Source organism: Callorhinchus milii, unplaced genomic scaffold, assembly GCF_018977255.1.
Source record: "Callorhinchus milii isolate IMCB2004 unplaced genomic scaffold, IMCB_Cmil_1.0 Scaffold3, whole genome shotgun sequence".
NCBI lineage: Eukaryota > Metazoa > Chordata > Chondrichthyes > Chimaeriformes > Callorhinchidae > Callorhinchus > Callorhinchus milii.
In genome coordinates this window covers 80,263,748-80,288,668 of record NW_024704744.1, presented here as the reverse complement: position 1 = coordinate 80,288,668, position 24,921 = coordinate 80,263,748, and the positions used below count along the sequence as shown (strand labels likewise).

Sequence of the window (24,921 nt, the reverse complement as noted above, 5' to 3'; positions counted from 1 at the left end):
TCCGGGGACTGTCACTCTCCGGGGACTGTCACTCTCCGGGGACTGTCACCCTCCGGGGACTGTCACTCTCCGGGGACTGTCACACTCCGGGGACTGTCACTCTCCGGGGACTGTCACTCTCTGTACGACTCTATGTCTCGATGATTGACAGGGAGCCGCGCAAGCGCACTGTGTCATTCTCGCTGCACCGACACAATACGGCCAATAGTTGCGCTTGCGCAGACAGACACAGCAGATCGACGCCTGCGCAGGTCTCGGGACACCGGCAGCCAGCGATGGGGAAGAAACAGCCACGTGGTACAGTGACGTCAGCGGTAAGCCCCGAACCCCAACCCCCAGCGCTCCACCCACCCCAACCCCATAGCCCAACACCTATACCCCCCACAGCCCCACACCCCCACAGCCCCACAGCCCCAACACCCACAGCCCCACAGCCCCACAGCCCCAACCCCATAGCCCCAAAGCCCCACCCACCCCAACCCCATAGCCCCAACACCCCACAGCCCCACAGCCCCAACACCTATACCCCCCACAGCCCCATAGCCCCAACACCTATACCCCCCACAGCCCAACCCCACCCCCACAGCCCCAACACCTATACCCCCCACAGCCCCAACACCTATACCCCCCACAGCCCCAACACCTATACCCCCCACAGCCCCAACACCTATACCCCCCACAGCCCCAACCCCACCCCACAGCCCCAACACCTATACCCCCCACAGCCCCAACACCCATAGCCCCACAGCCCCAACCCCATAGCCCAACCACCCCCACAGCCCCAACCCCCACAGCCCCACCCCCCCATAGCCCCAACACCCACAGCCCCAACCCCCATAGCCCCAATTCCCTCCTCCAGCCCCCAAACCCCATAGCCCCAATTCCCTCCTCCAGCCTCCAAACCCCCATAGCCCCAATTCCCTCCTCCAGCCCCCAAACCCCCATAGCCCAACCCCCTCCTCCAGCCCCCAAACCCCCGTAGCCCCAACCCCCTCCTCCAGCCCCCAAACCCCATAGCCCCAACCCTTCTATAGCCCCCAACCCTTCCATACCCCCAGATCCCTCCATAACCCCAACCCTTCCATAGCCCCAAACCCCCAGACCCCCCCATAACCCTAGACCCCCCTTACCCCAACCCCCCCTCCAGCCCCAAGCCCCCCATAACTCCAAACACCCCCTCCATCCCCAACGCCTAAAGCCCCAACTCCCCATAGCCCCAATCGTGGCTCAGAGCCCCAACCCCCTAATTGGGGTTCAGAACCTCAACCCGCCCATTGGGTCTCAGAACCCCCATAGACCCAACCCACACATTGGGGCTCAGAGCCGCCATAGACCCAACCCACACATTGGGGCACAGAGCCGCCATAGCCCCAACACCTATAGTCCCAAATCCCCCTCCAGCCCCAACACCTATAGCCCTAACCCCCCCCCCCCATAGCCCCGAATCCCCCTCCAGCCCCAACATCTATAGCCCTAACACCCCCATAGCTCCAACCCCTATAGCCCCAAATCCCCCTTCAGCCCTAACACCTATAGCCCTTACCCCCCCATAACCCCAACACCTATAGCCCCAAATCCCCCTCCAGCCCCAACACCTATAGCCCCAATTCCCTCCTCCAGCCCCCAACCCCCCATAGCCCCAACCCTTCTATAGCCCCAAAGCCCCAGATCCCCCCATAACCCCAACCCTTCCATACCCCCAGATCCCTCCATAAGCCCAACCCTTCCATAGCCCCAAACCCCCAGATCCCCCCATAACCCCAGACCCCCCTTAACCCCAGACCCCCCATAGCCCCAACCCTCCCTCCAGCCACCAACCAGAGCCCTCAGCCCCCCCAAAGCCTCTCCCTCCTAACATGCCCCATTTCTGACGAAGAGTTGTGGACCTGAAACGTTGACTCCCTTTCCTTTCTCCATAGATGCTGTCTGACCTGCTGAGTATTCCCAGCAACTTCTGTTTTTGTTTTCAGATTTCCAGCATCTGCAATATTTTGTGTTTTTTTTAAACCAAACTCAAGGATTATTATCATATATCTCCTGCCCGGCAGTGATTCTCCAAATATTCCCTGCCATATCCTGGTTCCCAACACTCAACTGTATGCAAGTAAAGTGATGAATTGCTACTACATGCATAGCATGCACAGAGACATGAGCTGAACACATAACGTACACATGTGGCACATACTAGATACAAATACAGCACACCTGAAGTACCTGTGCAGCACTCCAGCCTGTCAGTGGGCAGATTGCTACAGCTCTTTGCTCATATTCCCATGTTCTGACTTCTACAGATTGATGCACTGGAGGAACGTCTGGCTGTATGCAAAGAGAACTTGGAGACAATAGACTGGCAGCTGCACAGGGAGGAGCTGTCCATGGAGAGCAGGTGGGCTCGGGAGGCGGGGGAAAGAGTTTGCTGGTGTGGAGTTAGGAGGTGTTGGTGCACACAGAGGCAACATATTCACAGTGGATGTTTCTCTCCTGGAATCTGCTGCTCACTCTTTCTCATTCATTTGTAGACAGTCCCTGCAAGATGAGAAGACCATGTTGAAGGAGAGAGTCTCCAGATATGGTATGAATGATTTACCCCTCACTGCCAGATGCACTTCAGCAGCTGTGTGGTTACCAACCTCTTGCTTTTTTTGCCCACAGAACATGAGCTGTGGTCTCTGAGGAAGGAAAATGGGAGGAACATGGTGCTGTCCCTAGCTCTGCTCAGCCTCTTCTTGCTGCTCTACCTCTGCTGGGGACTGTAGCCATTTACTATAATAGCCTCACAGACCAGCATTCCCATCAGTCAAAGTGATTCGCAGGAAATGAACCTGCTAATGTAGTGACTGTATATTTGTAAGCAAATTTGCACCAAAAAGATCCCACACGCAAATATGAAGTGAATGACCAATTTGTCTAGAGTGCTGTTGGAATCTTAATCTGAACAAGCACAGATGGGACTTGGATTTTACATCTAATTTGAAGGATGACATCTCACCTGAAGGACAACACCCTTTACAATGCAGTACACACCCAGACTTGCACTGGATCATCAGGAAGACTGCGAGTTCAAAGTCTCAATATGGGATTTGAGCCCAATGCCATCCAGATTTGGGCCAACAGGAGATCTGGCGACATGGATCACTGTTGAGAAAATCAAATATCATATGTTGGCAATCACTGCATGCAAATTCAAACCCTCAATAAAAAGACATTCAGCAGAAAATTCTGTTTTTTTTTGAAGGACATCAGCAAATATGTAAATAAAATCAACTGAATTTAAATAACTAACTGTTGAGAATCTCTTGCGAACAAACAGCTTTTGGTACAGAGTTGAGCTCTGTAATATCTCAAAATTATCATGGTACAGCAAAACTCACGCACAGAGTAAAGTTCTGTACTGTCCCCTCAAGCATTCCCAGGTCAGGTACAGTGAAGGTCACGTACAGAGTAGAACTCTTCTGTCGCTTCAAGCACCCCTCATTCTGTTGCCCTTCTTATCTGGAAGCTCCACAACCTAGATGGTGGGAAGTCAATTCTAACACTCCCTACCTGCAGGTTGGCTGCTGGCAGTTTCAGGATAGCTACAGAGTAAAGTTCCTTCTGCACTGCTTGTACAGCACTCCCAGGTGAGCTGTCATAATGGCTCTTGCTCACTTCCACAACCCACACCCATAGAAACTTTACACACACAGCAGAGGAATGGTAAGTTACGGAAAATGTTATCCGCATTTATTCTGTGCTGAGATTACACAACACTAAATATTTACATAAACTTACATTTATTTTGTGCTGTTCGTGTTTACAAAACTGAAACAGATATAGGTACATTATTTATCTGCAGAAAATAGGTCTTACATCATAAATAGGACTCTGAACCCTGAACTGTAGTGAGAAAACAGCATCCTCCCAACATAAAGGCAATAAAACTAAAATAAACTGTCCTCCCGAGGAAGGGTGTGTGTTCCAGTTGGTATATGGCACTCTCCCGCCACTGCTTGTGCTGCCACGGCCATCCGCCATATCAAACTCTTGCACAGTCTGACTACTTGCAGAGGTTCTGGGAGATTCACGTGAAGCCTTTGAAGAGGAGGAGGGGATGCAACATTCACAGAAGCACCTAAAGCCTCGAGAGCCTGACATTTGGAGCGCGATCCGGCCGCGCAGTCCACCACAGGCTGCACTAATGGACGTTCGGTGCTGTGCAGGGGCTCGAGCGGTCAGGCTGATGTTCAGTAAATGAGATCAGAGAAAGAGTCTTTCTGCCAACACCAAATGACTGATGGGCACCCCCAGCCGGCAGGCCTGGCCAAGCCCTCAGTCACACACAGCAGGATCCATGATCTGAGCGGCACAATGCTGAAATGGATTACAGCTGATGTGCTCCGGGCACAGCTCACAGAGGGCTATGGTTGGTAATGGAGCCGAATGAAGGACAGTACATTCTCTTTGGAAAGCTTCTCTGAATCACATCGGGTCTGAGAGTCGTGGACACGAACCCCTTCTTCCCAGGCCCACAAGAGTCGTTCAAAGTGGCAGACACTGTTCAGAAAAAAAGACACAGGAAAACTGAGTCTTCACTTCAATTCTAATGATCCTTACATTTTCTACAGCACCCATAACTTAAAAGCGTCTGCAATCACATCATTGGAAATGACATAATTATGTAGAGTGATAGGCATGGAAACAGGCTACTCAGCACACCTGATCAACTACTATCATATTTATGCCCTGTGCTTGTGGATTATGCAACAAGTGGAAACAGCCCATCCAATTTATCCATCCTTTAATAATATATGAGATCCCTTCCCATTTGTCTCGTTGATGTTAAGTGTGGTGCTGTCTAGTAGGGTGCACACCAGTAGCCTATTTGTATGTGGACCAGAGTCCACAGGCATGAAATGAGTAACTACCTTATCAGTAGCAATGCCGGCCAGGACACTGAGGGAAATTCCTGTGTCACAGGTGCTTTAGCAACCACCTGTAAAGGCAGACGTGAGCTTACTTTTAAAATCTCACTTGAAGGACAGACCTCCCACCACGTATGCTCCCTCACCACTGCAGTGAAGTGTCAGCCCAACTGTGAGCAGTCACATCTTTGGAAATGACATAATTATATAGAGTGATAGGCATGGAAACAGGCCACTCAGCACACCTAATCAATCTATACAAATGTAATCTTATTGTTGTTGTTGAGCAAGAATCCCCACATGGGGCTTCCATCCACAATCAGAAGTGAGAGATCGACCCAGAGGTGAGAATGCTAGCATCTGAGCCAAGCTGACATCTGTACACCGAGGGCTGGTGGCGTGGATAGCCAGCACTTCTGGCACAGACAGTATCAGCTCAGTTAGTTAACCACAAAAGGCTCTGGATTGGGCTTTCAATGGATCCCCTTGGCCTTTCACCTTTTCCTTTCCCCCGGTGGATAAAATGAGACTCATGAACTGGGTAGAGTGAGGTGAAAGAGGTGGCGATTGATGTCAGCTCGTGTCCCTTGGGTGCAAGATTCTGAATATGAATGGAGTGACTCGTGAGGCTACTCACTGGAACGGTGTGATGGAGTCCGGGGGAAGCTCGTAAGTTGACTCTTTTGTTTTTATGTTGTAGAAGTATTTGCGTTTTGATGTCTTGCTGTACGCCATTGTCCAGGGATCTGTGGAGGGAGGCAATACACACTTGAGAGCCAAACCAATCACTGAATGCTACAGCAGAGAGAAAGGCCATTTGGCCCATCAAGTCAGCACTGTTGTTTTTCTCCACCTGAGCTATCAAATATAATCCGTCTCTCTTTCTGAAACTCCAGACTCCATAACATTCCTCCGCTAGCATACTGAATTTCCTTTTAAAATGACTGACCTGTTTACCTCAATTATGGATTCCCACCACCCTCTGTGGAATGATATTTTTCTAACCTTGTTTTTAAACCTTTTTTGTAATTCTTATATTTGGTACTTGCTCACTGACCAGTGGTAAACTCTTACTCGCTCTGGGATGCTACCCTGCGTGAGGGGCACTATATAAATGCAAGTTGTTGTTATTTAATCCGCAGGACTGTGGAGTCCTGTAGCTTGGTGGTTAGAGCACTCGCCTCCAAGCGAGAAGACCTAGATTCGATTCCCGGCAGTGCGAAACGTTAGGCAAGTTTGCTTACTCCACACGCGTTGATTTACCTCGCAGTAAGTAGTAACCCAGTCATTAGTTGATTGGCGAATCGCTTTTGTGGGGGTAATAAACCCTTCAAAAAATAAATAATAATTTGGTCACTAAATCCACGACTGTTAATAGGACACTGCTGTGCCAATTGGCTGCCACGTTTCATCCACAAAATATAGTCAATTCACTTTACAGTATATTCTGTGAAGCGCTTTGAGACGTCTCGAAGACATGATAAAGCCGTATATCAAATGCAAATATTATTATTATAAGAAGTGTTCCCAGTGATTTCTGTTATTATTATTACCTTGTCAAAGCTACTAAAGTCACTCTTAAACAACTCAGCTCAAATGAATGAATACATCACAACATACTGTTTATATAGCTGCTTTCACTTTGGGAGGACATCTCAAAGTGCTTCACAGTGCTGGACGGACACCCAAGCCGGGAGTGGGAGCCGAGTGAAGTGGAAAAGGAAAGATAACCGAAAGCGTGGTCAAAGGGGTATGTTTGAAAAAGAATGTAGCCCTAACTTCTGAAGTTTCTCTTCATAATTCAATCTTTTGCCTCCCTTCTAACTCAGGCAGGCGGCTGATGACCTCCCCACATTGCAACAGAATTCGAAAATGCTCCTACCATTCACAGTTTTTACAATGTGGAGTCCTGTGGGTAGGAAGTGACGGTCATCGCGGCCTGTGTACGACAGACGAGGCATTCCACCTGATCCCTTAGTAATCTTCATTTCTAACCTGGGGTGAAAAATTCAGATCCAATAAAGTAACACTTGTATATGCCCTGACCGCCTGCAAACAGCCCCAAACTCGCTCCCTCACTTCCCCAAACCAGCTTCCCCCCATAGGCTCCCCCAAAAACTAGCTCCCCACACCCACCCAAAAACCAGCTCGCACATTGGTCATTTGGCAAAGCATTCTTACCTGACAAAGATTCGCTCCATTTCCTCCAGCCGGTACACCTCTTTGACCCTGCAAAGACAAACGGTCACATCAGCACACAGCAGTCAAATAGCAAGAAACACAGGCAGCATGAATGGGTTGGCAGTCTGCCCTCAGAGGACTTACCTGATGGGGTTCATGTCAGAGCGGCTAGGCTTCGAGACGGCTTTCACAAACTTCTCCACCATCTGGATCCTGGGCACAAAGAGACACATAAGTGATTATTCCACCACAATGACTACTCTAGATACACTGGTGGCAATGCTGGCTATCCTATGGTGCTGTGTGGGTGTCAGCCTGCATCAGTTAGTAGCACTCTCGTCTCAGAGTCTTAAGATTGTGGGTTCTACTGGAGTACCTCTGCACTGCTGGGAGGTGTTGGCTGAATGAGTCGGTCCTACTATCTAAAGGCCCCCCTGAGGCAGTACCATAATCCTCAATGCCAGTTTCCTGGCTGCACCTACCGCTGGTTAAAATGCTGAACCCGGATGTCTGTCCCATTCAGAATCAGTGCGTCAAGGATATGAATAGAGCTGATCCGGCGCTGAGCTTTTCCCTAAAACCATAAGGGAAATATCAGATTTGCCCCTCCCTCCAGCGCACAGCACCCCCTCCCTCCAACGCACAGCACCCCCTCCCTCCAGCGCACAGCACCCCCTACGCCCTGCCCGTCCAGCACACAGCACCTCCTCCGCCCTGCCAGTCCAGCACACAGCACCCCCTTCTTGCCCGTCCAGCGCAGAGCACCCCCTCCTTGCCCGTCCAGTACAGAGCACCCAATTCCTGCCCCTCCAGCACAGAGCACCCCCTCCTTGCCCGTCCAGCACAGAGCACCCCCTCCTTGCCCATCCAGCACAGAGCACCCACTCCCCGCCCTACAGCACAGAGCACCCACTCCCCGCCCTATAGCAAAGAGCACCCACTCCCCGCCCTCCAGCACAGAGCGCCCACTCCCCGCCTTCCAGCACAGAGCACCCATTCCCCGCCTTCCAGCACAGAGCACAGACCGTGCCCAACGCTGCAGCATAGATGACTGGAGCTGTATGTATGGTTTACACTAAGAGTAGTCACTCTCACCTCTCCTTTCAGCTCCTGTATGATCTCCACAAAGAGTAGTGTTTCTCTAGGTAACTCAGTCTTAAAGTTCTCAAGTTTTTTCCATCGCATCGACACACTTCCATCCCATATATAGATCTGAGACTTCTGATCATAAAAACAAAAACAGATTTAACACTGAACCACAGAGCAGACTGGTTACCCGCCCCGCACCACTGTCACAATGAGGGTCACAAATGCAGTACTAATACCTCCAGAGGAATAAGTATGAGGAAGGTACATGTGATACCCCTGAGTACCGGGAGCTATAGAAAGCCTGATCAGAGTAACACGAAAACTTACTCTAATTCCAACATCATTCACAGAATGGCAATAATCCTTACATTTACAGCTCTTTTCACTTTTGGAGGACCTTCCAAAACACTTCACAGAATTTATTGTAAAGTGTAGTGACTGACTATTTTTTAAATGAACGTGGCAGTCAATTTGCACACATCCCACAAACAGCTATGTTTATCTGAATTGCTGGCCAGCAGAACGGAGAAACAAGCTTCTCTTTTCGAACAGAGCCTAGAGTGGGAGGGAGGGTTGCTCTGTGCTGGAGTGGGATCTGTAATGTCCACCTGAACAGGCAGATGAGACCTCGGTCTAACATTTCATCTGGACAGCACCTATGACAATGCAGCACCGCACTGGAGTGTCAGCCTGGACAGCGAGTTCAAAGTTCCGATGTGGGGCTTGAAACTACAAACTTCTGATTCACCCGAGATGAGAGTGCCATCGAATCTGAAATATTAATGTTGACTAATCGCAACATCAGTCACTGAGTCCAGTAATATTAACATATAACGGTTTGCCTAAGTAACCACTAGCATTAGTTCCTGAGTAATGTAGAATTAATACACTAAGGTTGTATCTCACATGCTGATCCATACATTAGCATTCGTCCTCGAATGCTATATTAATACACAAAGGCTGTGTCTCACATACTCACCCCTAACCCCAGCAGAAAGAACTGCTCCCCTCCGGCCACCATGCACCTATAGTCCAGCACGTGACTGATTTTGTCCAGCGTTTTCGGTACGAGCAACGTAGGTTTGTAGCTGAAGGTTTCGGGGTCTGAACCCTAGAAAGTAGAAGTTGCATTTTAAAGTGTCCCAAAGTGATTCACTATTAAGTGTAGTGATTATATTTGTAGGAATTGTGAGTCAAATGACACACTGCGAAGGTTCCATAAAAAGAGAATGACCAACTAACTGGAGGATTGTAGTCACAACATGGTGGGAAACTCCTTTCTCTTTTCCAATACCCTAAACCCCGGCTAACCAGACTACTGGTGGTGGGGGGGGGATTTGGTCGGGCAAGCCAGATTATCCGACCAGCTGCTAATCGTTACATTTGACATTTAAAATAAATAAAATAAGTAAAAATAAATGCTCCCAAATATTTAAAAAGAATTCTAAATAAATTAGACCTTCCCCAAAACAAAACAAAACAAAGTTGTACTCACCACTGACTCAGTGCAGCTCCATTGAGGCCCGGGGCTAAACCATTGAGGGTAAAGCTGTGGGCATCACATGGACTGGCAGGAGTTTGAAAACGCGGGCAGGACTTTTAGCGTGCAGAATCAATTTTTAGTGGGAGGAATTACAATTTTTTTTCTGATCTTGTTGGCTAATTCAGAACTCTGGATAGTGGGGATCTGGATAGCCAAGGGTTTACTGTATATTTAATGATCACTTGAAAGGCAAACAGGTACTCAGTTTAAAAGCTCACTCTAAGGATGGCACCTCCACCAATGCAGCATTCCCCCCACCTTCAGTAACGCGCTGGAGTGTCAACCTGAACCACGAGTTCAAATGGAAGTTAATAATCTTTTGGCCTAGAGGCAAGATTGCTACCAAGTGAGCTGTGTTGACATGAGTGAGTGATCTGAGATCATGGCTGTGGTTCAATAACACTCTGCTCACTGATAACAAATCTACAACTCACCTCTGCAGTTATCCACAGACAACCATATCATTGTGTTGTTTTTCACATTTCACTCACCTGGATAAGCTCATAGAATTTCCTCTTGGGATCAGATGTGCTTGGGGTGACTCGAGCCTTATCTGGAATCTGTGATGTTAGAACAAATGGCAGAAATTAGAGAGAACGCCAGGCTGAAGAGTAATGCAGTGCTACAACAAGCAGTTGTACAGCACTTCAAAAGAAAATCTCACAATGCTGAACAACAGGAGGACACAAAGCAAAAAAAAAAAGTTTCTTCCCACGTTCTGACCAACAAGCCTCAAAGTTAATTGGTCATGCCCTATTTGTAGAAATAGGAATGACTAATTCTCCAGTTGTAGGCTACAAACCTACTTCCCTAGTACAGTACTGAAAACTCTGGATAAAATCAGTCACGTTAATCAGGTCCCAGAAAGAACAACTCAGCCTCTCTGATGGATGTGAAAGGTGCTATACAAATGTAATTGGTTATTGTTGGTAGAGCAGAATGAATGGGCAATAAGCAGTAAACCCAAGTCAGAGATTAGGCTGCGGCTGGTTAATAGAGCTGGAAAATATTACACACATAGGAAGGACTGACACCCTGGAAACAAAGACTATCTTGGAATTCTATAATATAATAATAACAATCCTTGCATTTGATACAGCGCCTTGTCACATCTTCGAGACATCTCAAAGAGCTTCACTGAATATACTGTAAAGTGAATTGTATATTTTGTGGGTGAAATATGGCAGTCCTTTGCACACAGGGGTGTCCAAAAAAAGTCGTGGATCGAGTGTGCAAATTATTTTTTGAATTCTGTTAGATAAAGAGTGGAACATAGTAACGTACAAACAATTATCACTGTCCATCAGGTCAGTCCCAATGCTCAACAGTTCCACAATCCCCACAACAACCCGCTGGTACTCACTGTCCACAGTGCGAGGCAGTCTCTGCGGATATCTGCCTGTCGTGTCTCGTTCAGGTTCCTGTGTGTGAAATTAAATAACACAACAACATTAACAAAACAGCGGTCAGAAATTGGGAGTGATAACCTGATCAGTGCTTCTTAACTAATTAGTGTGCTGTTAGTGTGTTATATGATGCTGTACACGACTCTTAGGTTATGCAACCATAATTATAATAAATAGGAAAATCCTACCGCCCCCCCCACCGCCAACAGCAATGGAAAGTGGGCATACTTACGGATCTCGAATGAAGGCATGGATTTTTGCCAAACCTTTGATTTGCATTGCTACAAGACTGGAGGAGAAAGGAGAAATGTCACACACAAAATTTCTAAACTTGAAATGCCCAGCGCTCGCTGCCTAGAATAGCGGCCAGACGCAGTGCAGCATGAGGGCCAGACATCTACTGTGCGTGGGACAGGGGGCCAGCTGTCTGCGTGGTGTGTGACTGTGGTGGGGGGGAGGGGGCTGCAAACGCATGCTGGGGTGGGGAGGGCCAGCTGGGGGCAGGAGTGATGGGAGAGGGGAAGGAGGGAGGGAGGCATGAGTTTGTGCTTGCGCTGCATGGGGGCACACCTCTCGTTAGATTTGACGATGTTTGTGTAAAAGTCGATGTTGCCCTTTAGTACGTGCAGCGGAACGACCATGTTCACATCCTGGTCTGTGTCCTTCAGTTGGTTTAGTTTTTGGTTCACAGTAAAGAGATAGTCCCGAACGGCATCGATCCCTGGTTTCAACCCCCGACACACCACATACCTGCAGAGAGAGCAGCACGTTCCAATGTGCACTCAAACATGGAGCAGCGTGGCACAGAGGATCAGAAATGTATGGGCTTCACAAAACAGTGATCCCACCCACTAAATAAGTCACAGCTCCAATGGATAGCCTGACTGCAACCACACATTTTAGACTTCATATCTATTATTCTTGCATTTGATGCTGGTGCTAATGGTCCGGTGAAGTTAACCTTATCTACTCTTACCTACTATTGGAATTGAATCAACCCACTGTGGCAATCTCAGTGGTCTGGTTCCTGTGCCAGATGGGTCTGTAGTACACCTGGGCACCACTGATGACAGACCAGCTAGTCTGGCTCATCGGAAGGACTTGGAGGGGCAGATCATAATAATAATAATCCTTGCATTTGATACAGCTTAACACGTCGACAAGACGCCTCAAAACGCTTCACAGGATTTACTTTAGTGTTTTTTAACTATATTTTGTGGATGAAATGTGGCAGCCAGTTGGGCACAGCAATATTCCACAAACAGCCATGAAGCGAGTGAACAATTTTATTTGGGGGGATTGTTGGCCAGCATCTTGAAGGTGGGTTCGGGAGAGGACATGGCAAATAATGTTGCACAGGCTAAGGAGAAGATGGGTAACCTATCTGATCCGGAAAGACAACACAAGGATGTCGCAGAGGAAAGTTGCGACACTATTCAGATCACTACCAGCATGGTTTCCAAACAGCTGTGAAATTTAAGGTAAATAAATTTCAGTGGCCGGATAAATTGTATCCGAGGATTCTTGAGGAACTAAGGGAGAAAGTCGAGAAATGCTGGCACAAATCTTTCAAAAATCGCTGAATGTCAGAGACGTGACGGGGGACTCGAGAAAGGCAGATGTTACTCCTATTTTCAAGAAAGCAAACAAAAGTGACTCAGGAAACTACAGACCAGCAAGTTTAACGTCCAGTGTGAGTAAAATTTTGAAGACTCTTATTAAGGATAAAATCATGGTGCACCTGGACTAAAATAAAATCATAAATTATAGCCAATATGGATTCATGAAGCGGTGGTCTTGCCAATCCAATTTACTGTTTTTCTTTAACGGTGTGTCAAGGGAGCTTGATAAGGGGAAGGCTATGGATGTTGTATATCTGGATTTCAGTAAGGACTTTGATACAGTTCCTCTTGAGAGGCTGGTACTGAAAGTAAATAAAGTGGGAATCAGTGGAATGATGTTACAATGGATACGCAACTGATTGACCAGAGAAACCCAGAAGGTTGTGGTACAGGGAATGTCATCAGACTGGGAAAATGTTACTAGTGGAGTTCCACACGGGTCTGTTTTGGAATTTCTTTTATTTAATATTTTTATAAATGATCTGGAATTAGGAGTCAAAAGCACTGTGGCTAAGTTTGCAGATGATACCAAGCTAATGAAGGTGGTAGATTGCAAAGCTGATCATGATAGGTTACAGGAGGATTTGAACACACTTGGGAATTGGGCAGACCAGTCGGTGGCAGATGAAATTAATTGTGGAAAAATGTAGTTACTTCACTTGGGGACAAAAAAATCCAGGCAGGGACTATTATTTTAATGGAAGGAAAATGATATGTATGGAAAATAAAAAGGACCAGGGGGTTCTGCTTGACAGCAAAAATGCTCTGTGGCAGTGAGTAAAACAAACCAGACGTTGAGATGTATCAAAAGATCAATAGCAAGTTAAAATAATGGGGTCATCTTGCCGCTGTATATATGGGAGAAATTGAGAGGATTCAGAGGAGGGCAACCAGAATGATTGAGGGACCAAACTATGAGGAGCGACTAAGTAAATTGGGCATATTCATGCTGGTAAAGAGAGAACTGAGAGGCGATATGATTCCTGTCTTTAAGATTCTAAACGGGCTAGACAGTGTAGCTCATGACAGGCTGTTTCAACTAGTCCAGAATAATAAAACCAAAGGATACGGCCTGCAATTGAAGGGGAGTAAATTCTGAACTAAAAGAATATGGAAAAAATATTTCAGTGAGCAAATAGTAAACCTGTGGAACAGGTTCTCTCTGGAGACAGTTGAAGCAGGAAATGTTGATTCCTTCAAACACAGATAGTTTTCTTTTAGGAAATAACATTATGGATGTAGTACATAGGTGGTTTGGGATATATGTGCATGCAACTGCCAGGAAGGTGGACATATATATTGGAGTGTCAGCTTAGCCCCAAGGTGGGACTTGAATCCACAACCTACTAATTCAGAGGCTACCAGAGCCAAGCTGACACATCAGTCACTGGGGGCAAGGATTAGCCTTGGAAGCCAAAGCTTTAACAGATAGAGTGGTCTTAGCTGGACAATGTTCTCAGTTATGTGGTATTAGCTGGTTAGACTCTAGGGTCCATTCACTCTCTGGGGTCCCCAAGCCTAAGCTCTAACCAATCTGAGCCTAATACTCCAGAATTAGGTAAGCAATACTAATACTCTCCAGAATCTGGGAAATTTCTATGTTTAAGTTTAAGTGGCACACATATTTAGAGCTCTATGTGATTTACTTACTCTTTAACACAGTGATGGGTTTCTGTCTGTGTCAGTCATTTATGTATTCTGCTCTTTCCTTTCACATTATAGTATGAGTTTATATCCTTTTTCAAATACATATCTAAATAATTTTTAAATAATCTAATAAACCTCTGCTTGAAAACATTTCTTCTTATATCCCCCATAACTCTTCGAGTAACAATCTGCAGTTTATGCTCGGCTGCAGGCAAACATACATATCCATTGTGCAGTGGGGAGAATGAGACGCTTGCTACTCACCGTTCGGAGTTGGCTGGACGGCTGGTTACTGGTTTGAACAGCGAGACTCTCTCAAAGCTGGTGTACAGCAGGTAAATTAGCCCCACGCTGAATGGCGTGAACAGGTCAAAGGTTTTACACAGAAAATTACCGCCTGTGGCAGAAAAAGAAAAGGTTTTACATCCCTGACCACAGACCCAAGGTAGCCTGCAGCAGATAGTGAAGGCTTAATACATTACAACTCAACTTCGGCCACACCCCCTTTCCATTTGTCTTGGGTTCTTTAATTTAAGATCAGTCTCAAAATCTCTTTGACGTGCTTTTGGTCATTTTCCCCCTCCCTACCCCCTTCGGCTACCAAACTCCAGCGTGGATGCCAAGCCAGTGCTGTTAACCACTTTGTGACATCCACCAGGGGTGCACTATTTATAAACATAAATTTATTTTATTACACAGCGGGACATAGGAACCCGGGAACATCACCATCAAGCCTGTACAATATTATTAGATCACATATGATCTTTTAAACCCATTTAGTTCTATTTTGTCTTCCTCCTGGCTCGGTGTCAAGTGTTCGGAGATGCTACCTCACATGAAGGTGCTATAAAAATGCAAGTTGTTACTCCAAATGGACTCAAAAGCAGTTACTGCAACAACCGGGGTTAATTGGTGACAGCAGTCTGGCTGTAAACCAAAAGCTGAGCAAGTAAATCCTGGGTTTATTACCTGTCCTGAGGATACTCAGTGCCACCAGAAACTGACACAGTAGTAGTTGCTTGCAAAGAATCTCCTGTAGGTTCTCCCGTCCTTCCACAGAAAAACCCTAGACAAAAGGGAAGGAGAGAAAGAGTGAAAGAGGATGAAAGCGAGATGTCAGCAGGTCACACACGGGATAAATACAGCGAGAAATGTGGAACATGAGCTGTCTCTCAGCATTTCTGCAGCATTACTACAGGATTGTACTCAGCAGTTGTCGGCTCTATTGCAGCAGGATCTTGCCTAGCTCATTGGTAGGAATTGGCCTGTACTACTGGGAGCAGGGATTCTTCCCACTCAGTTCCAAACAGCGGAACCATGCCAGACAGCAAGCTACATAGTTTTCGCTGGTTAAATTCTATATTTATCCTAACGCATACTCTGTTTCCTGAACCAGACAAGTCTGCAGTACTCCAGGGCTGCTTGCTAAGAAGCCAGCCAGCTTGGCTTGTTGACAGGACACTGGTCACTGGGGCAGGAATTTTTCCCAATTTGCTCCTGCATAGCAAAGCCCTAACAGGTACTGTGGTCCTAGCTGGACAACAAGTGAGAAGCTTGCCAGACAGTGCTTTCAATGCTGGTTAAACTCTAGCGGTATCCCAATGCACACTATGGTGTCCCCAAGCCCTGGATGTTGCCGAACTGCGCCTAACACTGTCCGAATTACATAAGCAGGGTACATTATTGTAGGGAGAGAGTGCACAATCCATTCCAAACACAGGGAATATTTCATTTGTAAGTGGCATCCATGGAACTCAGTCTGGTTTGGATACTCTTGAGTATCCACAATGGTTTCTGGTCTCTATCAGAGCAGCCTCTCTTTCTCTTGGTCAGGGCAGGCTCTCTGTCTAGGTCACAGCAGTTTGCATGCTCTCTCTGTCAAGAGCAATCGTTCTAGCTTGCTCTGTGTCACGGCAGGAGCACTCACCCTCTCTCTCTCAAGCGAGAGAGAGAGGGGGAGCACTCCTGCCATAACAGGAGTGCTCTCTCTCTCTCTTTGTACTGTGTTTCTACAGGAGCCTGCTTGCTCTCCCTCTCTTTCACAAACTCTGCTATGTTTCTGCAGGAGAGAGCTTGCCCTCTCACCTGACATCATTAACAGAAAGCAAGACTGGCTTGGTCGCTCACACACCTACCCCGTCTGCCATTATGAAGTGCACACCTTTTCGCTCAGTATTCTCCAGCACGAAACGCCGAAATTCACTGATATTCTCTGGCCGTGTGATGTCACCATCCCCATCCACTCCTCCTTCACCTGGTAAACAACCACATACAAATCACACAAGAGTGGGAAGATTGCAGTATAGAGTAAAACCACTAGGATTGGTTATATTATTAAAAGCATTTTACTCCAAGAATTCAATAAGTGGGACCTTCCTTGTTCCTTCAAACTACTCAGGGATAAATAAGCCAAAGAGATATACGCAACTTTCAAAAACATTACTCAAAGCATGCATAACAAGCTGAGAAGGGTATGGGTAGCAAACAGGAAAGAAGAATTAGATTGGCTTATGTGGAGAAAACCATCATGGGCCAAATGGTCTGTCTCTAGACTGTAACATTTGATTATTCTAAGCCTAAGTCCACAACAACAACAAGATTGCATTTATAGAGCGCCTTTCACGTCGGGAGAACGTCCCAAGGCGCTGGACAGTTGGGTCGGGACCCGAGCAGGGGGGAAATGGTCAGGCTGAGGGGAGGGAAGGGAGGGAGCGAGGAGGGGGTAGAGAGTCAAGAGGGGAGGTGTAGGCACGGTTGAAGAGAAAGGTCTTGAGACCGGCCTTGAAGGAGGAAAGGGAGGAGGCGGCGAAGGCACTGGGGCATGGAGTTCCAGAGCCTAGGAGCTGAGGCTGAAAGCCCGGCCACCGATGGTAGGGCGGTTAGGGCGGGGGATGTGAAGCAGACCGGTGCCAGAGGAACGGAGGGTACGGGCAGGTATGTAGAGGTATAGTAGGTCGGAGAGGTAGGAGGGAGCAATGCTGTGAATGGCCTTGTAGATGAGGATGAGGATCTTGAATTTGATCCTCTGGGGGATGGGGAACCAGTGGAGGCGAGCGAGGGTGGGAGTGATGTGGTCGCAAAGCCTGGTGCGGGACAGTACACGAGCTGCAGAGTTCTGAATGACCTGCAGCTTGTGGAGGGAGGTCCGGCAGGGGCAAATCAAAGAAACATACTCCAAAACAGTAACTTAAAGGTAAAATTTAGAAAAGGGTTCACAAAGCTTGCAGGGAAAACAGAGAGGATGTACATTAGGCAAAGGATAAGACCATATAGAATCAAGTAAAAGATATCAGGGGAGCTAAGCCCATTGAAATGGGCTGGGGAAAATAATTGAAGGATGGGTTTGAAAACTATGAAAACAGAGACAGGTGGTTGGAACCAGGGCTGTTTCTCACACAGTTGTGTGCTCTGTGGCCAACCTTGACTTGCTGCCATCACCACTTACCATAGTAGGGTTCAAACATCTCACTGGATGCGGCAAAGAAATCCTCCAGCTTAAAGTCGCAGGGTCCCTTCAGTGTCATGCCAAAGCCCTTGGCGTTCCACCTCCTCCGCCACAGCACATATTCAGAGAATCCTCCAGGACCCGCGCACACATCAGCAAAATATAGCAACTCTGCGTCCTTATCCCGAACAAGCGGTTTCTAGGGAACAGACAATCACAAAACATTCGGGTACCAAGAGAGCGAATAAGCGAGCGACACTGTGGCACACAGTTCATGTGCAGATATGGTGAGACAGGCAGGTTCAAGGTTAACTGAATTACACACAGTCAGAATCATAATATTATACACAGGAGGTCATCGCATCTAGGTCGTGTCTTTGAAAGATTAATCTGTTTAGTCCTCTCCCCTGCCCTTTCCCTCACACCCTATTATGATTTTTCCTTTTCGAATCTTTAATTCCTTTTTAAAAGCTATTATAGATTTTGCTTCAACCAGCAGATTTGCTTTGGGATCACATGTCCTAACAACCGTCTGTGCAAAAAGATTCTCCTAACCTCTTACTTTTATTCTTAAGTGGATCTCAAATTGATGATGACTTGCTACTCGAAAAGAAAAGGCAGTTTCTCCCAGTATCCTGGTCAATAATCCGAGTAAGACTCTGGAGCCCCTTAATTGTGGGACTTGGTAAAGGCTGGTTGATACAAGCACAATTGCAGGGTTGCTGGAGAAACACTCACCCCGTTTGAGTCTTTTGGATTTGTGAACATATAATCAAATACATGGTCAATGTTTGCCATCTTCATGGCAGCTCTGGAGAGAAAGAAAAGGTAAGTTACAGAGCTGGGTGAACTAACGCTTTCCACACACACACACACACACACATGCGATTGAGCCTCATACAAATGCACACTCATAAAGACAACCCCCACACCCAAAATCGCATACCCACGACACACAGACACACACGCTCACAGAATATAAACAGTATTTAGTTTGCCTACGAATTACAGTCAGTAAGTACAGTACACTCTATAGTAAACTATATGAAGAATTTTAAGACGGTTCAATGACACACATATGGTCCCAAACCCAGGAAGGGAAGGAGGCAGGGAGGTAGGCAGCCAAAATTATTTCTGAGCTAGCATTAATACCTGTTAAGGAAAAACACACCACGGATGGTCTCATAGGGGTTGGACCTGGTTCGGGCCCGACGCATTTCCTCTCCTTCCAGCTCGTCAAACACAGTCTGAAATCACAGACAAGATGCAGAATATGCGGGGGTTTTACTGCACCCACAACACAGTACAACAACCCCAGACACAGCTCCTGTCATAACATATCTCCACTGCTCAGCCAATCTAGTATAGTTACATCTCCCCCACCTCTCCCCCTTCAAGGTAGTTATAGCTCTTTCCCCCACATACTTTTATCCATAGATATGTAATATATATACACACACACTAAATATAATACAAATAAACCAACATAGGAACAGGAGTATGCCATTCAGCCCCTCGAGCCTGTTCCAGCATTCTATAAAATTATGGCTGATCTGTACCTCAACTTCAAATAACTTCATACTAAGTAAAACATGCATAATAGATAAATGAATTTACTTCCGGATAATTAGAACTCTGCCCCCTATGACTCCACGGTAGTTAAAATCAGAACATTGAAAGAGTATCCAAAATTCAGGCAGTGGCATATCCATGTTCCTCTCCCATTGGTAATTATCTCACTCGCTAATGTGATGAGCCCAAACTACCAAATCTCAGCTCTACAGTCCTCTGACACACCCAACACTACACGTATCAGGCAGATGATTCTGGAATGGAGAGGGGCTGAGAATGTTCTGTAAGCCCTTTCCACCCACCTCTCCCTGTCTGAAGAAATCTCCAGTCACATACCAACCTTACACCGTAGCATATTCTTCAGCAACTCTCCAGCACAGAACTCTGTCTCATCCTCGATCTCCTCTTTGCGCTATTGAGTGACATAACCAGAGTTAGATATTTTGCTAGGCTTTTCTCAACATAATACAAGAGCAAAGCCTAACTTCTCCTAGCCCCCTACTTTCCCAGTCATTGTACCTTTCCGATCACCATCCAATCCCGCAGCTCCACTAGATCCGGCACTGGCACAGAGCACTCAGGAAACCAATCCACTTGCTCGTATACACTGGGCTGCAAACCAAGGCAGAACATGTCACACAAGGGCCGCAAGTGTCTGAAAAATACTCAAACCAGCCAGTCAGTCAGCCAGCCATCCAACCAAGTAGCCAGCCAACCAACCAAGTAGCCAGCCAACTAACCAGTAGACCAAACGAACAGCCAGCCTGACCAATCAGAAAGTGGAAAAATCGACCATCAGACCAACCAACTAACCAGTAAACCATTTGTCCCATCAACCAGTCAGTCAATAAACAAAACCACATTGCATGGAGTCAGCCGTCACCTATTCACATGTGAAGGGGCATACCAAACCCACGTATAAACACACTCCTCCCCTTCATGTGCACAAGGACTCACCAGAAAACTGGAGGAAGCCACACTGAGATTGTCAGACTTCTGCCCATCATCCTGCCACTGCACATTCAGCTCTCGGTCAAACACCTTCAGCTTCAGCCCCAAGCCTCGACGGCCTCGCTGTGTTGAGGCTTCTACAATGTCCTTCCGGCCCTGTTCAAACTTACCCAGACCTGCACCTTCACGGTAACCCATCTTCATCTAAAAACAGAAACATGACAAGCCTAGTGACTCAACTATTGAATTTATAGTCTAAGCCCACCCTCCGATGCAGTGCTGGGGATGGGGGGGGGGGACTTGCATTGATGATAGATAGGACGTATTTTAATGTCTCATTAGAAGGAGACATTCTAATGAGACATTAAAATACGTCCTATCTATCTGTTCAGATGAATGTAAAAGATACCACGACATTATTCGAAAAGAGAAGGGAGTTTCTCACAGTGTCTTAGTCAACAATTCCCTAGATGAAAATATAATCAATCACTTCATAGCTGTTTGTGGAACAATTCTGGGAAAACAGCAGTAATAGTAAAACTTACTTAGACATATCAACGACACGATAAAGCACTCTATCAAATGTGAGTATTATTATAGAGTACTACCCACTTATCTCGAACCCGTTTATGCTGACATCCTGCTTATATCAATAAAAAGGTGAAGTCCCGATCCTTTCTTTACACATTAATGCTAAAAAAAACTTATCGTCTATATTGATGTTGACAAACTCCAGCACACACACTTATGTTGACACATTGTTTAAATCCCTAACAGTATTAAAGGCATTGTTTTCTTCAACTGTGCTTTCAGCCACCCTCCTACCCTCCACCCACCCTGATCCCAACCCTCCCCTGCTCAGGCCCAAATCCCTGACTGTCCAGCCCCTTGGGACATCATCCCGACATGAAAGGCAATTTTATTGATTTTTTTTTTACCTACGTGACTATTTTTGTTAAATAAGTTAACCTTTTTGGTAAATAATGTAATGGAAATACATGTAAATAAATTGTCCAGGAATTTTAATTAAAAGTCTGACTATTTTTAATATTAATAATAATCCATACATTTGATATCACACCTTATCACATCATTGAGACTTCTCAAACTCTTCACAGAATACACAGAGTAAAATGGATTGACTGTATACACTGTGAGTGAATCACAGCAGCCAAATGCAAACAGCAGTGTCTCACAAACAGTCGTGGATTTTTTGGAGGGATTATTACCTCTGGAAAGAGATCCACCAATATTGCCTAACAACCGTGCTGGGTGAACCCCTTCCTACTCTCCACCCCCTTTCCCCTTCCGAGGTGCAAGGTAAAATAAGATAAGCTCCGCAGCAGAATCTTGAACATTGATTGGCTCATAATACCATCAATTTTTGGGAGAAGCTGTTGTACATGGAGAACTTGCTGGACAGCCCTTCTTCCTGCAGGTCTTCTGCAGAACCATCATGTAGCGAACGAAGACCAAAGTCCGAAAAACCAGTGGGGCCACCAAATGAGGGTCTGCCCCCCTCACTGTCACTATCCTCATCATCACTGCTGGTGAATTCTGCTAAACATAGAGAGGGAACACATATTAACAACAACAAACAACAAAAATTACACTTGTATAGTGCCTGTCACGTTGGGAGGACGTCCCAAGGCGCTGAAACATTACATTACCCCTAACCTCATCCTCTGATCCTCACCCCCACCCAGGAAAAGCTGTCTGCAGTCACCCCCTCCACAGGGGCAAGCCACCTGCAGTTCTTGAATTCTCACTGCCCGCCCCACATTGAAACCACTGGTCCAGTTTAACATGTATCTCTCAGGCTGTCATCGTGGATAATAGACTTCAGATTCTTACCCGGAATATCGCAGGCCCTGCAATTCAACCAGAGATATGACAAGGTCTCTGTTCTTACGATCACAGGATATTACAGGCTCTAGGTGTATACTTACTGGTCACAGGATATTACAGACTGTTGCCGGTTACAGTGTATTACAGGCTGTTACTGTGTACGGTGTATTATAGGCTTTGGACTGTTACTGGATACCAGTTGAAGCAAAGTCTTCAGGTGTGACTGGAATATGGGGGAAGGAATGGGCAAGATGGGGGATTGAGGGAGAGTGTTCCACAGTTTCAGGACGTATTGGTAAAAAACGTGACCGCTGATGATGGAACGGAGGGCACAAGGGACAAGCAGTGTACTACAGACTCCGGGTTATAAGGGGGTACAGTGTATAGCGGGGGTGACAGGGTCTTGAAGTGCTTCATAGAACATACTGTAAAGTAAATTGATTGTACATTTTGGTGAAATGCAGCAGCCAATTGTGCACAGCAGTGTCTCACACACAGTCCTGGATTAAGTGATCAAAATTGTTAGTACTAGTTTTAGAAGTGATTATAATCCTGGGAAAAGCATTCCGCCAATTGACTAACTTACTGCGAGGTAAACAGAGGTGGGTGGAGTACAGAAACTTGCCTAAGGTTTCATCCTGTCTGGGAATCAAATCCGGGTTCTCTCGCTTGTTAGGCTCACGCGCTAACCACTACATTACCGTATCACATACTCTGGGTTGTTACTGGGTACAGTGTATTACAAGCTATGGGCTGTTACTGCGTACAGTGTATTACAGGCTGTTACTGGGTACACTGTAATACAGACTCTGAGTTGTTACTGGGTACAGTGTATTACAGGCTGTTACCGGGTACACTGTATTACAGGCTGTTACTGGGTACGGTGTATTACAGGCTGTTACCTGGTACAGTGTATTACAGGCTGTTACTGGGTACGGTGTATTACAGGCTGTTACCTGGTACGGTGTATTACAGGCTGTTACTGGGTACAGTGTATTACAGGCTGTTACCTGGTACGGTGTATTACAGGCTGTTACTGGGTACGGTGTATTACAGGCTGTTACCGGGTACACTGTATTACAGGCTGTTACTGGGTACGGTGTATTACAGGCTGTTACCTGGTACAGTGTATTACAGGCTGTTACTGGGTACGGTGTATTACAGGCTGTTACCTGGTACAGTGTATTACAGGCTGTTACCGAGCACAGTGTATTACAGGCTGTTACTGGGTACAGTGTATTACAGGCTGTTACCGAGCACAGTGTATTACAGGCTGTTACCGAGCACAGTGTATTACAGGCTGTTACCTGGTACACTGTATTACAGGCTGTTACCGGGTACAGTGTATTACAGGCTGTTACCGAGCACAGTGTATTACAGGCTGTTACCGAGCACAGTGTATTACAGGCTGTTACCGAGCACAGTGTATTACAGGCTGTTACCGAGCACAGTGTATTACAGGCTGTTACTGGGTACAGTGTATTACAGGCTGTTACCGAGCACAGTGTATTACAGGCTCTGGGCTGTTACCGGGCCTCCCGCTCTCTCGCTGCCCTCAGCCGCCCCACCCTCGGCCTCTCTCACCTGCCCGACCTCGGCTCCTCTCTCCTCCGCCGCCGCTCAGCGCCTCCTCGTCCGATGTTGAGCTCAGGTTGAGGCCCAGTTCCTCTATGCGCTGCAGTTTGCTTTCCGGCCGCTCCAACTTCGCCTCCGGGGCCCTGCGCTTCATCTTTGTGGCTGGTGCCGGGCTCACAGGGGCTCGTGAGGGAGCGAGGCCGCAAACCAGCCCAGGCCCAGGCCCCGCTGCCAGTGCGCATGCGTCATCAACCGTCAGTCGCCGTCAACAACCGTCACCAACCGTCAACAACCGTCACCAACCGTCAACAACCGTCACTAACCGTCAACAGCCGTCAACAACCGTCACCAACCGTCACTAACCGTCACTAACCGTCAACAACCGTCACTAACCGTCAACAACCGTCACTAACCGTCAACAACCGTCACTAACCGTCAACAACCGTCACCAACCGTCAACAGCCGTCAACAACCGTCACCAACCGTCACTAACCGTCACTAACCGTCAACAACCGTCACTAACCGTCAACAACCGTCACTAACCGTCACACCGTCAACAACCGTCACTAACCGTCACCAACCGTCACCAACCGTCACTAACCGTCAACAACCGTCACCAACCGTCACTAACCGTCAACAACCGTCACTAACCGTCAACAACCGTCACTAACCGTCAACAACCGTCACTAACCGTCAACAACCGTCACTAACCGTCAACAACCGTCAACCCAACCGTCACTAACCGTCACCAACCGTCACCAACCGTCAACAGCCGTCAACAACCGTCACCAACCGTCACTAACCGTCACCAACCGTCACCAACCGTCAACAACCGTCAGTCACCATCAGTGACTGTCACCGAGCACCGTCCACAACCGTCAGTCACCAGTGACTGACTGTCACCAACAACGAGCACCGTCAACAACCGTCACTAACCGTCCACAACCGTCAGTTACAACCACAACAATTTGCATTTGTACAGCAGTAACTAACCTCCTCCAACTCACTCACCTCCACTGCAACTGTCGCTCACCTACACCGCCAATGGTCCCTAATCACCATCATTAACTGGCATTAACCATCACCCAAACTGTTATTAACCATCACCCACCACTGCCGACTGTCACTAACTCATCCACCA

The 24,921-nt window shown here is 47.0% G+C and overlaps 2 protein-coding genes across 3 annotated transcripts; one reads left to right on the top strand and one right to left on the bottom strand.

Moving 5' to 3' along the window:
- The first annotated feature begins 199 nt into the window (after positions 1-199).
- On the top strand, positions 200-3,282 carry ccdc167 (coiled-coil domain containing 167). Its single transcript, XM_007892328.2, has 4 exons — positions 200-314; positions 2,292-2,386; positions 2,520-2,572; positions 2,653-3,282. Exons 1-4 carry the CDS (start codon positions 276-278, stop codon positions 2,754-2,756), a joined length of 291 nt encoding a protein of 96 aa, XP_007890519.2. The 5' UTR covers positions 200-275; the 3' UTR covers positions 2,757-3,282.
- A 409-nt stretch (positions 3,283-3,691) lies between these two features.
- cmtr1 (cap methyltransferase 1) lies at positions 3,692-24,052 on the bottom strand. 2 transcript variants are annotated; one of them, XM_007892319.2, is made up of 23 exons: positions 23,790-24,052; positions 21,733-21,917; positions 20,364-20,561; positions 19,926-20,018; positions 19,747-19,818; positions 18,987-19,081; positions 18,573-18,645; positions 17,835-18,033; positions 16,525-16,643; positions 15,359-15,455; positions 14,654-14,786; positions 11,691-11,870; positions 11,353-11,409; positions 11,078-11,135; positions 10,206-10,274; positions 9,151-9,282; positions 8,178-8,303; positions 7,565-7,656; positions 7,227-7,295; positions 7,083-7,130; positions 6,784-6,896; positions 5,539-5,647; positions 3,692-4,533 (listed from the first exon to the last, which is right to left on the bottom strand). In XM_007892319.2, exons 1-23 carry the CDS (start codon positions 23,932-23,934, stop codon positions 4,398-4,400), a joined length of 2,598 nt encoding a protein of 865 aa, XP_007890510.1. In that variant the 5' UTR covers positions 23,935-24,052; the 3' UTR covers positions 3,692-4,397. The 2 variants fall into 2 exon arrangements, with proteins under 2 accessions (XP_007890510.1, XP_007890511.1); XM_007892320.2 differs by having other exon boundaries at positions 21,733-21,914.
- Between the last annotated feature and the right edge of the window lie 869 nt (positions 24,053-24,921).

What these genes read in the sequence shown, in the direction of transcription:
- ccdc167 (XM_007892328.2), top strand. Translation starts at nt 276, where the DNA reads ATGGGGAAGAAACAGCCACGTGGTACAGTGACGTCAGCG. An exon ending in GAGCTGTCCATGGAGAGCAG is followed by an intron (nt 2,387 to 2,519) that starts GTGGGCTCGGGA and finishes ATTCATTTGTAG; the next exon opens with ACAGTCCCTGCAAGATGAGA. An exon ending in GGAGAGAGTCTCCAGATATG is followed by an intron (nt 2,573 to 2,652) that starts GTATGAATGATT and finishes TTTTGCCCACAG; the next exon opens with AACATGAGCTGTGGTCTCTG.
- cmtr1 (XM_007892319.2), bottom strand. Translation starts at nt 23,934, where the DNA reads ATGAAGCGCAGGGCCCCGGAGGCGAAGTTGGAGCGGCCGGAAAGCAAA. An exon ending in CGTCCAGCCAACTCCGAACG is followed by an intron (nt 11,871 to 14,653) that starts GTGAGTAGCAAG and finishes CTCTCTCTGCAG; the next exon opens with GTATGTGGTGTGTCGGGGGT. An exon ending in CATTGTAAAAACTGTGAATG is followed by an intron (nt 5,648 to 6,783) that starts GTAGGAGCATTT and finishes CTCCCTCCACAG; the next exon opens with ATCCCTGGACAATGGCGTAC.